The sequence below is a fragment of the Nothoprocta perdicaria genome, unplaced genomic scaffold (genome assembly GCF_003342845.1).
Source record: "Nothoprocta perdicaria isolate Ctin4 unplaced genomic scaffold, notPer1 scaffold_54, whole genome shotgun sequence".
Classification (NCBI taxonomy): Eukaryota; Metazoa; Chordata; class Aves; order Tinamiformes; family Tinamidae; genus Nothoprocta; species Nothoprocta perdicaria.
Genome location: NW_020455799.1, coordinates 3,600,403 through 3,613,091, shown reverse-complemented (window position 1 = coordinate 3,613,091; position 12,689 = coordinate 3,600,403). Strand labels below are relative to the sequence as shown.

The 12,689-nt window shown below is 44.1% G+C and overlaps 1 protein-coding gene across 1 annotated transcript in view; it reads right to left on the bottom strand.

Annotated features, from left to right (window-relative positions):
* Positions 1-4,558: 4,558 nt before the first annotated feature.
* The window catches only part of LPGAT1 (lysophosphatidylglycerol acyltransferase 1), a 51,550-nt gene continuing 43,419 nt past the window's right edge, over positions 4,559-12,689 (bottom strand). Inside the window, exons 6-7 of the mRNA XM_026048383.1 lie at positions 11,700-11,806; positions 4,559-8,142 (exon numbers count right to left, since the gene is read on the bottom strand). Of these exons, the coding sequence (XP_025904168.1) occupies positions 7,991-8,142; positions 11,700-11,806 (259 nt within the window). The 3' untranslated portion in view covers positions 4,559-7,990. The remainder of the gene's footprint in view (positions 8,143-11,699; positions 11,807-12,689) is intronic.

Below are 12,689 nucleotides of genomic sequence, written 5' to 3'. Positions count from 1 at the left end.
AAGAAAAATTGCTGCAGGATTCGGGCATTTCAGGGGCAGGGACAATAATCTATAGAAGAGGGACAGTAATGAATACCCAAGATCCGTAGTTTTATAAAGAACCTAAGCTAGAACAGGAAGGTTTATGGGATTATGCCCTGGACAAGTCTGCGGCAGGCAGAAATGCAAGCAAACAAAAAACAGACATAAAGGAGGGTTTAAGCAAACGCTGAGGAATGGAGACCTTGACATAGCAAGACACTCACATATATGAGACGAGTCAGAGCAGATCCATAAAGATGCCAGTGTTATTCAGGGCAGGAAACAAAAGCATGGGGAGGCAAAGTGCCTTGTTAGGCCAGAGGGACCCAGCTCCCAAGTCCCCGGCAGGGCCCGTCCCCCAGTTTGACTGCTTGGCTCCAGGGGCTGCTTTCAACACTGAAGGGGCCTCCAACATTTCCATGGCAAGATCAACAGCATCCTGCTTTTCTTTTTTTTTTTTTTTTTTTTTTTTTTTTTCAAGGTTTTTGGCCTCTGACTCTCTGTAGGGATATTAAATACATTTTGAGGTTTCAGAGAAATTTCATTTTTAATTTTAATTAGCAGACATCAGAGGACCTGACCCCTTTTACAACAGCTGGAAGGGCTGGGTAACTGAGGTCCAAGTAGTCAAGGTCAAAATATGTTTCTTAACGCACAGCTGACAATTACCTAATATTGACTTTTTAACAGCATAGATATTAATCTACAAAATCTTCAAATCTTCAGACCCAAAATTATTTTCCATAAACTAATAGAGTTCTTCTTAAAAAAACCCCAAAACTATTAACGTGCCATACCATTTCACGTAGCAGTGGTGCCTCCGCTCGTGTTCAGGTCTGTCCACACCAGCCGTGACGCTTAGCATAAGGCCGCTGTTGTGTTTAGCACAGGACCCGCTGCGTCCTGCAGGTCCCGGTGCCCGCAGCCTGCGCGCAGGTACGGCAGGGCCCCGTCACCCATGGGCGCGCGCTGCTCAGCACCAACCGGGTGGCTGTGAAGGACACACAGGAGCTGGTGACCTGATCTTCTTCAGATGGTGCCCCAGTTCTCACTAAGAGACAGCAAGAAAGAGCAGCCCTGCTTCCTTACACGGAGCCTTTTTCAAAGCTCGACCTAGTTTGTCAGAGCAGGTCATTTATGATACCGTTCTAAGGGGTCTTAATGCAGTGCTACTTAATGCAGGTGCAGGAGAGGAGAGGGCGAAATCGGCCTGCGGGCAGAGCTGCACCATGGCACCACTCCTGTAAAGACGCAGGTCTTGCCCACAGCCAGTGCACTCGGAGTCCTGGCAGGAACACGGGCCATATGTCTCAGAGCAAAATGGGAGCGTTTCCACGCACCCCAGAGTCTGAACTAAATGTACGTGAGCTTGTATCTCATAACTTCTACAAAGCTGTTGCCTATCGCTGGCATTCAAACTGACTGCCTCAACCAAGTCATGATTTTTCTTAGGATCTGCAGAAACAGCAAGCTGGGAGGAAGGAGTGGATCTTCTCGGACACCATCTGTCTGAGCAATCCCTCCGACACATCTGCTGTTGAGAAAAAGCCACTCCACAATATAAACCAGGGACGAAACTTCATCATATTTGCTAGCCCTAACACTTCCTCTGTGCCTAAGTAACACTAGTGCTAGTTTCCTACTGACTGACAAGCCCCGGCGGCGCGTCACCTGCTCGCTCCGAGGCATCCCTGCGATTCCGATGGGGCCGCGGCCGCGCTGGGCGCTGCTGAGCGAGGCCCCTCCACGCCGCCGGCTCCCAACTCATCCCCGAGCTTACAGAACAGGAGATAAAAATAGGCTATCGTTCTGCCAACATCCCCATAATCCCTGTGCTCGTTAGAAACAGAGTCATGTAACTGCTCTCCGTCAGGACGGCGCTAATGAGCGCTGACCTGGCGATATTTACCTTGCGAGAGCCCCGCAGAGCTGTGGGCAAGGCAGGGAGCTGGCCACGAGCCTCCCCTCCTGCGCGGCAACGTCGGGATTTATCCACATCCTCCACCGATGGCTCATCCGAAAGCTCTGGCACCACGTTCTTGCTGTAACTGCTCACAGTTACTCTTTGGCTTATATGCATTTCACTGAGGTCAGGATACCGCTAATGTAAATCCACTAATAAATCAATCTCCTCACAATCAAGCTGTATTTACATAAATTATACTCATATGTCAATCAGTGTGCTGGATGTTATAATGAAAAGCGGAAGGAACAGGGGGCTTTGGGTGCAGGCGCTGAACACACAGCAAGAACACAGGAACAGGAATGCAAACAGTTCATTTAGATGCAGTTCAGAGAAACCCTCACTTCTAGCAGAGTTTAAAAACCCGGGATGGTGAAGAGAAAATCTAGTCATGGATTAAAGAAAAAAAAAAAAATCTTGTACAAGGCAAGAGGGAAGGAACGAGTGCAGCAAAGACAGAACATAGGGAACAAACGAGGCTTTTCTGAAACAAAGCAGACGTGTGGAAATGCCTGCAGGCAGCCTGCAGGACCCACAAAGCAACCCGAGCTTCAAAGTGCATCAGGACTACAAAACCAAACAGGGATCAAGAAAGCAAAACGAAGAGAGAACAAAGCAGAGGTTTAACTTTCCACATGGCAGACCTGAGGCAGCCTCTAAAGGAAGGGTTAGGAAGAAAATCCCAACCAACAGGCAGGTTATTTCACGAGTGTCCACTGCGGGGCCCCTGCACCCTTCCCGAGGCTCTCGCACGGGCTGCTTTGGCAGAGAGAAGGGCTCAGACCCGCAGCGTGACTCACTACACAGCTCCAGACACGGCACGGGCCGAGACAACGAAGGAAGCTATGCCCAGTGTAGAAACTACTGTGTAGTCTTAAGATCATTATGTATTGCAGAGCAGAAACGTGCTGGGAAGGCAAAGCCTGAAAAGGAGCCAGCCTCTGGCTACTCCTCAGACTGCCCTTCCTCCGGACGAGCAGGAAGAGCCACAGCAGCTCCCTGCTCTCACGTGCGTCCCGAACGGGGCCGAACATTTTTATCCTCGCTTGCCCCCAGTTCGCTGGGTTCCTCGCCGTGGCCTCCTTGCGAGGAATCCCAGTCACAAGCAGCTCGAGCCAGGTCCCAGAGGGGCTTTCAAGCTCACAACAGGCTCCCCTGCCAGAGGGGGGAATAAACACCTACACGCCAGCCCAAGCGGGCCGAAGAAGAGCCCTGGCGCCTCTAATGGGACCCTGAGCACATTCCACATGGTACGTTACGTCAGTTCATCACTGACATTGCCTGGTAGATAGGAGTATGCACAGATGACATTATTAGTAGATTTTATTATTTTTAAAAGCTGCCTCTCAGATGAAATTCCTGATACACAAAAAGGAAATGAGCAAAATGAGGCAAAAAAAAACCCCAAAAGGGAATCCTTTCAACAGGCTGAAAAGTACTGGAAAGGTAAAAATATAAAGGTGGAGGCCTAAAGGATAAAAAAAAAAAAAACTAAAAACTGATTTCTCCCTGATCAGCACGTCACGATACAGTCACAGCTCATGCAGCTGACACTCTCATAGCTGAAAGAGGGATTTGTTTTTAATACATTTTTCTTTACACCAGGATTAAACAAAGTAAAAAACCACACAACCATTTCATACTAGGCAGAATTAAAAGCAATAGTCTTTTTTCAATGCAAGACTGTATGCCTTGTATTGCCAGCTGCTCAATACTGGCTCTCTCACCAGCATCTTAGATGATTCAGGTTTCGAGGTTTTCCTCTGCCTTTTTCCTTCCCCTTTTGCAATTTCTCCCTCCCCACAGGGCGTCCCAGGTGCTCCGTGCTCCCCTTCCCACACCTGCTGGGCAAACACGCAAGCTCCTTTATTCATTTGTCTCCTTCTGGTATCTGCTACATTCCTGAAAGGCACCTTGGTTGCTGAAAGGATTAAAAAAAAATACCCCACAAAATAAGCTTGGAATAGTAAATCCAAACATCACCAGTCTTTGCAAAAATCACTGATTGTCACTACAGGCTTCTGCATCCATTTCTATCATACACACCAAAAGGCAGGTAACAGAAGAGGGACGGAAAAACTTGGAGAAAAAAAAGAATAAAAAATATTCATCATACAAATATAATACCATTCCGTAATTTTAAAGGAACCAACCCTTAACAGAAAAATTGTTCAGTGTATATATATGTTTCATTTTCTAATAAGCAAATAAAAGGACTTACCTTTAAAATGCACAGGATCCTTCTGAAGACTTCTCTATATCGCAGTCACATAGTCTTCAGTTTTAGAGAAGAAATAAAGCTGCTCAGAGGGGTTTGCAAGAGAGACTTCACAAACCAGAGCGTGGTTTCAATTTTGCTCTTATTCTTTTTAACACAAAGTGCAAAAACTATCAAATATGCAATTTTGCAAAATAACCTTTTATTTCATATGGCTCCATTATTTCCAAACAATACAGTACCCCAGATGTATAATTATTTTGTGTGATTGCATCATACCAGCACAAAATCTCCAGCCGACTATTGAAGAATGCACCGAACCTCGGTCTCATGATCTGGAAATCCCGCTTTTAAGTACCTTTGGTCCCAAAATTTTATGTCAAGGCAAAGAGGAGCAGTTGAATGCTGTCACACACAGTGATCGGTATTGGTATTATCTTCTACAAACAGGTGAAAAGGTTAACAGCACTTTATGGCAATGTCAAACAGCAGAAAAACAATTATAATTTTTGCAAAACAAGTGTACAATCAACAGTACCACAGCGGTCCTTATATTTTTAATTCAACAAAATAAACGGAAGTCTTGCTTCTCAAAATCTGATGACTTAAAAAAATCTCTCCTGTAAGACACACCACTGCTGAAACACTCAACAGAACCATGCATAAAATGAGAGAATCCATAAGGAACATGCACAGAGAGGGAACTGAAACCAACACTGTTCTTGGTGAATGGGCAAGGATTCCTCACAAAATGGGAATCAAAGAGCAGCAATGCTAAACTATGAGACTTCCACTGTTTCAGCCGTAACGACTCACGTACGAACAACGAAGCAAACACAAACCTAGGGGTGTTGTGTGCAACCCTGGCAGAGAACCAGCCTTTTTCACACGAACTCGGACCTTCTCACTGGTGTGTGCAACAGCTCGCAGGTAACATTTCTCTGTTTTTTTCCCCATCCTGTATCTTTCTATGCACTCCTCCATTATATTGCTCCTAATTCCAAAGGTATATTAACTAGGCAACCATTTTGTGATCAACTGTGGTTCATTAGCATCGTTTTCCATCAAATGCATTTTGAGCTGTTGAGAACAGCAAACGCACCGACGGCTCCGTCCAAATGCCCACGACGGCTGTAACGCCGGCCAACCGCACAACTCGCTGGAGCTCCTGGGAATTCAGGGCTTCCAACCAGCTTCCTACGCTCCAGCCTTGACCAACACGGTACGCAGTGCAGAATTTCCTATACGCAGGACATCTTAGGTTCTTAATTAAAAAATAATAATAATAAAAAAAATCCAATTCTCTTTCAAGAGGTCGCATCCACGTTCGTGCTGGGAGTACTGTCCTGGGTACTTTGGATTTCCGAACAGTTTTCATTCCAGCGTCATCAACAACAGCTGGGCCACAAAGGCAGCGCGGGCGGGAAAGAGCTGCTCCGACACGCGTTGCTCTCCCTGTCACAACCCCCATCAGTGCTGGCCAACCAGTGCCTCGCAATAGTTAAGAACAACGAAGGAACAAACTCAACGGGAACAGCAACCGGATAAATCAGACCATCATTTGAAACATTATTGCGCAGTACTAACACTTCCTTAGGCAGCATGTGAACACTCGCTATGCCTGCAGTCGACTGGAAAAAAAATATATATATATATACTGCATTTGAAAAGAAAAAAAAAAAAAACACTATGCTCTTACACAGAGTTTACTGGGTTTATAAAGAACAACCTCCTGATGCGAGTTCCCCCTGTGCAATCTGCTTATATAAACTTCCCCTCTCATATCGTGCGATCGTGGGTCGGAATAAGTACCCATGTGGGTGGCAATGGTCCTGACTGTCCCAACATCCCCCCGTAAAGTGGCAAATTAAATACATTCCTTCTTTCAGCTGCAATTCAACAGAAGCCTGAGGCAACACGCTACGCAGCCAGGGCTGCCTCCCTTTTGGGCACCTACCTCCTCTCCCAGGGGCTTCGCCTTGCACCGGGGGCGCTGGGCCTGGCTCGGAAGGGGCGGCCTTTCCAAACGGCATCTCCCAGAAACGAGGGCCTGGAGGCGAGCGCCGTCCTCGGCCTCCCCACAAGGAAGCTACGATAAAACTGCTGCTCTGGGGGCTGGGGAACATTTACCTTGGTATTTTTGCATGAAACCCAGGAAATCTGCTTCGAATTGTACGGATTCTGCTGTGCTCCCTGCTCTTCCACAGGGAGCAGAGGCTGGGTTTGTGTTGGGGTAGCACCCGGTGCCATTCATACAGCACGAGACACAGGAGGATCGATAGGGCCAAGGCAGAGCCAGAACTACTGAGGGCTGGCTTTACTCCCAATAAAACTAGAATATAAAATGCAGCAGCCACAGCTGAGTTCTGGCCATCCCGCTTGTATTTAGAGAGATTAATTTTATTTTAGGAACAGCTCTCAAACCTTTGTGTCACCACAGAGGCATGATGCCAGCTAGACCTGCCAGAAATGAGAATATACATCACTGACATCCTTTCCAAAGCATCATACGTTACATCTGAAAGCCTCATCTGTTCCAGTTTGCCTTTAAATTCAACTCCTTCTTCCACTTTGATTTCAGTACAGTGCCAGACCTAATACTGCCCTCCATGTAGTTATCCAGGGCATTTACCGTACTTTTTGCAGATTTATGCTAGCAATTGTACCCATTTTATTAAGAAAATAGTTTTTCTTTTTTTTTCTCCTAAACAAAACATGAAGATTTGTTGGCATTGAATTATTCAAACTCTCTTACGAGCATATTTAGTGCAGCTGTAACTAGTAAGGGAGAAAAAGGCCTCCATAAGCCATTCAAAGGTCACCTCGGTTCGACTGCAGTATACAAAAAAGAGAGGTGGCTAAAAATCACCAGCACCACCAGCAGACCTTCAGAAACAGCTCGAATCCTTCTGGCTTCAGATTTGTGACAGATAAAAGCTCTCCTCTACATCCTAAGCTGTACATCTTTCCTTCACTGTGTTTTCATCTTTAAAAGTGCATTTTGCAAAATGATAGTGATCAGTGAGATGCAATCTAAACACAAAAAGGGAAAACAAATCAAGTGACCTTGTATTTCTCCAAGTTCCCTCATAACACGGGATACTGTTAAGCACACAGAATTCAGACAGCTGATGGTAAAACCACAGCAAGGATGGGCTGATTCATCACGTGTGGATAACTCTTAATCACAAAACGATACTGCAGTGCTTGATTCCCCACAGAAACCACCTGGCACTGGATCACATTTGGGTCCTGTTTTTGGATCGGTGTCTAACACAACCACTGCTGAGCAGGTAGCAGCAGCAGCAGCGTCGCCGCCAGCCGCTCTGCAGAGCATCTTTAGTGACTCCAGCACAACGAGCTGCAATAAAGCACGAGTCTGTGCAAATGAGGAACCTCTACCACACAAGTGTTGTACAGACTACTGATGAGACACGTTGCTGAATTTTCTGAGCTCTAACTACAATGCCAAGGAATACTCGTGGTGATGGTTTTCTGGTCGCAGACATTCTTCTACGGCGGTTGTACGATTGCACCTTTTGTCCAAATGCTGAATTTGCTTAAGTGTGGGTGAGAGTATACACCTTTTAAAAATACAGACAATTCTTAAAATAATACATCATCAGGTCACTATGTTACTGATCTTCACTTTTAAAATTCCCCCAACAAGAGGTACGAGTCCATCCAGTATTTTCCTTTACGCTTGTATATTCACATTTGCACATACAACATGATACTCATCGGCAAGAGCCCGGATTCCCACTGTGTCCTCAGGTCCCATTCAACTTTTAAAATAGGCAATGATAAAAATACTGGAAGATGCAGTACCACATACCACCTGACAAAAACGCAAATGATTGTATGCCAACTAGCCACAAATTACTGAGGGTCATCGCTCGAGAAACAGCTTTTGTTTGGCCCTGCAGTGGAGGAAACGCTCCTAAAAAAGAAAAGAAATAACAAATTTAGTGCTGGCGTAGCAGGAACGATAGGCTTAGTGTATTATTCTTTACCTGGAGTGTCTGTACCACCAACAAGAAACTGGATACTTGTCTTTTGCTGTAAATTTTAAAAATAACCTCCAGTAATGTGATCTTTTCAAGAACATAGGAAAAGAGACTAGGCATAATTTGCATTTTATTTGGGTGTAGAATTAAACTCTAAGCACAAACTTGCAAGCATTCTTAAAAACTAACTTCACTGTGTTCAACTTCGCACAGAGATCCGATCATCAACTAAACTTTCTGCAGTAATTTTAAAGTTACAATGATGTCCATGAGATCAAATTCAATGGTTACCAATTTAAGTTTTAGAGCTGGCTGGTATCAGTTTTGCCTATTGCAAAGGAGCAATGCACATTTAAAAACAAGTTTTCATATTGAGTGAGCATTCACTGACTGCTCAATCACACACAGATTAAGGAAGCTTTATAATTTGCTATCTGTAGAAAGCTTTTTTTTATCTCTAGGAAGATTTTTTTGAAATATCTGTCTGTATATGACAGAAAGAGCAGGACTTGGCAGACGTGATTAAAAATGACTTTTGCTGACTTCACACTGTATTTAAATATGCTCAAATATATCAGAGGTTTATAATCATAAAATAACAAAGTATTTGCACTTATTTACATCAGTATATTAAAAACTCGCCTTACACTTTAGAAATGCACAAAGCCTAGCAGATATGAATCTTTTTTTCTGGTGAATCCTGAACAACGGATATAAAAACTCCTGAGAATACTATATACATAGATCTACTTGCTGTAATATTATGGAGTGACAGTTGCTCATACAAGAACAAAAGATGAGAGAGTAAAGATAAAGCAATGTAAATTCTGCATCTTAGAAACGACACCATTTTTGCAGTTAGATCCTATCAGCATCTTATCTCTCTGCCTCACATTCGCAATCACTGCAGGAATTGCAGTCAAGCGTTAAGGCAAAGCTTTTTTTGCCGTATTAATTAAAAAAGAACAAAAAAACCCCAAACCACAAAAAGCCACCTCAGTGTTTCCCATCCTCCACTCCCTGACGCACAATGACGCACAATATTTTCACACATGGGCAGATCTGCCACCCTGTTTATTTACCAGTAATGGTTATTCAGCTGCAAGTTCTAACCCGACAAAGGCTCATCTTCTGTTCACCCACCACAAAGTGCATTTTGCATTTATTCTCATATTCATTTATTATTTATTTTGCATTTGTTGCCATGTCCCTCCCCACTTTTTTTTTTTTAAACCAACACTGGCCTCTGGTTTAAACAACTAAATATACTCCTCAGTACGGTCAGCAACTTCCCTTTCCTTGCCTCCCAGGCCAAGCTGCATCTCCAGAGGGGCTGATCCCTCACTTCCCTAGATGGGATGAGCTGAGCGCTCCCCGCTGCCCTGCGCACAAGCAAGTTCCTTGCTCCTATCACCCATCTTTGCTCCCATCACCCAGTGATTCCCCGGGCACCAGGGTGAGGCTGAGAGGGTTGCTGAGCCAAGGGAAAGGGCACTGCTGCTCTGAGCCGGGACAGCAAAGGAAACAGCAGCACCTTCTCCTGGCAGAAGTTGCAGTAGCTCTATATTATGCTAATTTATGCCTGGTAAAGCATAAATTAATCTATGTCGTGGCAGCTACATTAGCATGTCTCATTAATGCACGCTTAGTATGCCAGCAAATTATAACCAATTATCCTATTTTTGAAGTGCATTTCAAGGAATAAGTATGATTATCTTCATTATGCTTGTTGGAATTCTAGTCTGGTTACATTTTTGGGGGCATGACCATTTTATGTTGTCGCTATCTGTAAAATACTACAGCCTCACTAACAAGAACTCCCTGCATCCTACTGTGATTTTGCTTAAAGCTACAAAATGTTGTCATTTTTTTGCCTAATAAATTCCAGCACACACATTCAGAGGCGATTTATTCAGCAGGGCCTGCCTTTTGTCACCAGTAACGTCTGAATGACATTTGTAAAGTCTAGCACAACTCTGCGTTGCCAAAGAATCCTACTGATCATTTTAAGCATGACAGCTGACAGTTAAGCCCTCATAACTACATTAAACCAGTATTTGCAATAAATCACCTAGCACAAGGAGGATTCTTGTTTAACAATTCATTCTGGAATACTAAACTCAGTTTATTCATGTTGTTTATTAGCAAGCGCCACAGCTGTTTAAAGGAAAGGATTATTTTTCTTCAGACACAAGCTATATTATTTCATCTGGAATCCTCCTGTTCAGCCTAGGTTTGATAAATTCATATCCATGTATGCCCACTAAATAAAGCTCAGATCGTAACCTCTCTGGATTTTATCTGTTTTGTATTCTGCATAAACACACACACACAACTGCTCAAAAGACAGGTGATAAATCACCTGGAGAGAAAATGTGTACTTCATGAAAGAACTCTCCAGCCTTAGTTTTAAAGGTATTATCTGGATATTTCATATTAATCATGAAGTTCAGTAAAGAGAAGTGTAGAGTCCTGCATCCAGGCTGGTGGATGACATGCTTGGTGCAGAGAAGCACCTGGGGGTCCTTGGGGCTACAAGTTGACCACAAGCTAGGAAAGTGCCTGTGTGGCCATGAAGGCCAACAGCATCCTGGGGTACGTGAGGAAGAGCGTTGCCAGCAGCAGCTCAATCCTCCTCCTCCTCCTCCGCTCAGCACCGGTGAGACCACATCTGGACCACTGAGTTCGCTGCTGGGCTCCTCAGGACAAGAGTGACATGGACCTACTGGAGAGAGTCCAGCAAAGAACCACTAAGATGATGAAGGGTCTGCAGCATCTCTCCTATCAGGAAGGGTCCACAGGATCTCACAGCAAGGAGGCCAGTACTGAGGGAACAAGGCTGCAGATCAAGCCTTGAAGGACTTCATGCTACATAATTCTTACAATTATAACACCTTCCTGGTCAGCTTAGCAGGGGTGGGAGGGAAGCTCTACCAGTCTGGACTGGAATAGAGGCTATTTAGGTGTTTTTTCTCCAAAAGTACAAGGGCCAGAAGTACATGTCAAATACCAACACTCAGCAGACACACTCGTCTGCTTCATTTAGGTCTTGTTTAATCTCTTTTAGCGAAGGTCCTGCTCAATTGCAATTGTTGAAGGTTTTATAATCCCCACAAATTTATTAGCATCAACTCTGAATACTTTTATTATGCAAGTGTTCACTGCTGTTTTGAATCTTGATAAATTACCCAAGGAAATCCTGTAACAGCTTGTTTCACAGCAAAATCATCTTCTTTAAAGGTAAGTTTTCCTTATCTCAGTTTTGAATGTGCCAACTTCCAAACACCATCCTATTCTAATGTGACCTTGTAATCTGTCTTCTCTACATCACTTATGAGCTGTTCTTTTGTCATATATTATATTGTGAATAATCACACCTACTGCATACAACACGTAAGAAGAATAATTATACATTCTTAAACCATTTGGATATCCCTTTATGAAAAGGGCATCATCAAAGCACAATTCCCTTGGCCAGCAAACATCCTACCTGTCTCATAGAAATGTGTCAGGAGATCCTCCTTCTCAATGAAGCGCTGATACAGCCAGTGGGCAAGCGCCTCAGGCTCTGCAGGTACATCCTTAATTGGGAAAACCCTACCAGAGAAGCAAACATAGTTAAACCCAGGAAATGCATTCTGCATGTAGGAAAAGGAAAACAAGCAAATAAAACCCCCAAAGCCCACACCATGCTGCCCCAGCTCATCCCAAAAATACAGAGGAGCCTGCTGTAAAATTAACTGCATGGTTCATTCTCCGATCACAGAAGTATAATTCATACAAAACCAGAATACTCCAGGCTACCAGTGAGATGCATGAGGACGTTGGCATTCCCAGCTCCTACTGAATGCAGGGCTGCACAGAGGCCGGGGACGGCTCCCACCCGCCTTCCTAAAACCCCACCAGCACCACACTGTATTACTGTCCTTACAAATACAAAGCAGAACCAAAAGAAATGAAGACCAAAGGCTCATCCTCAATTCTGAGGGAACAGTTCTTCAGCAGGCAGAAGGTAAACAATACCACCAAGTGCCCACAGGTCTTCCCCAGACCAGGAAACAAACCCTCCATGCTTTTCAGCAAAAGCAATCGCCTTGTTGGAAAGGACTAGGGCAGGCTGCACACTGAAAATTGACAACATATGTAAGGGTACTCAAATACTACTGCCATGTCTTTAAAAGCTACGGCAAGAACTACCAACATTTTTGAACGTCTACAATGAATAATGGCTCTGTTTAAAACAAACAAATAAAAAAATGCAAGGAAAAAAACAAACAGGAAAAAAAACCCCACAGATGTCCAAGGAAGAATTCATGCAGATAAAGAAGAAATCCTCTCCCCTCCACTCCTTACACCTCAAAGCAGTAAATTTAAAAAAAAAAAAAAAAGTGAACTTCATTTACACATCCACATTGGGTTTATTGGGAGGCCAGTGCAGAAGATATTTGTGCATCAAGGTAGCTTGAAAATTCATATTCCA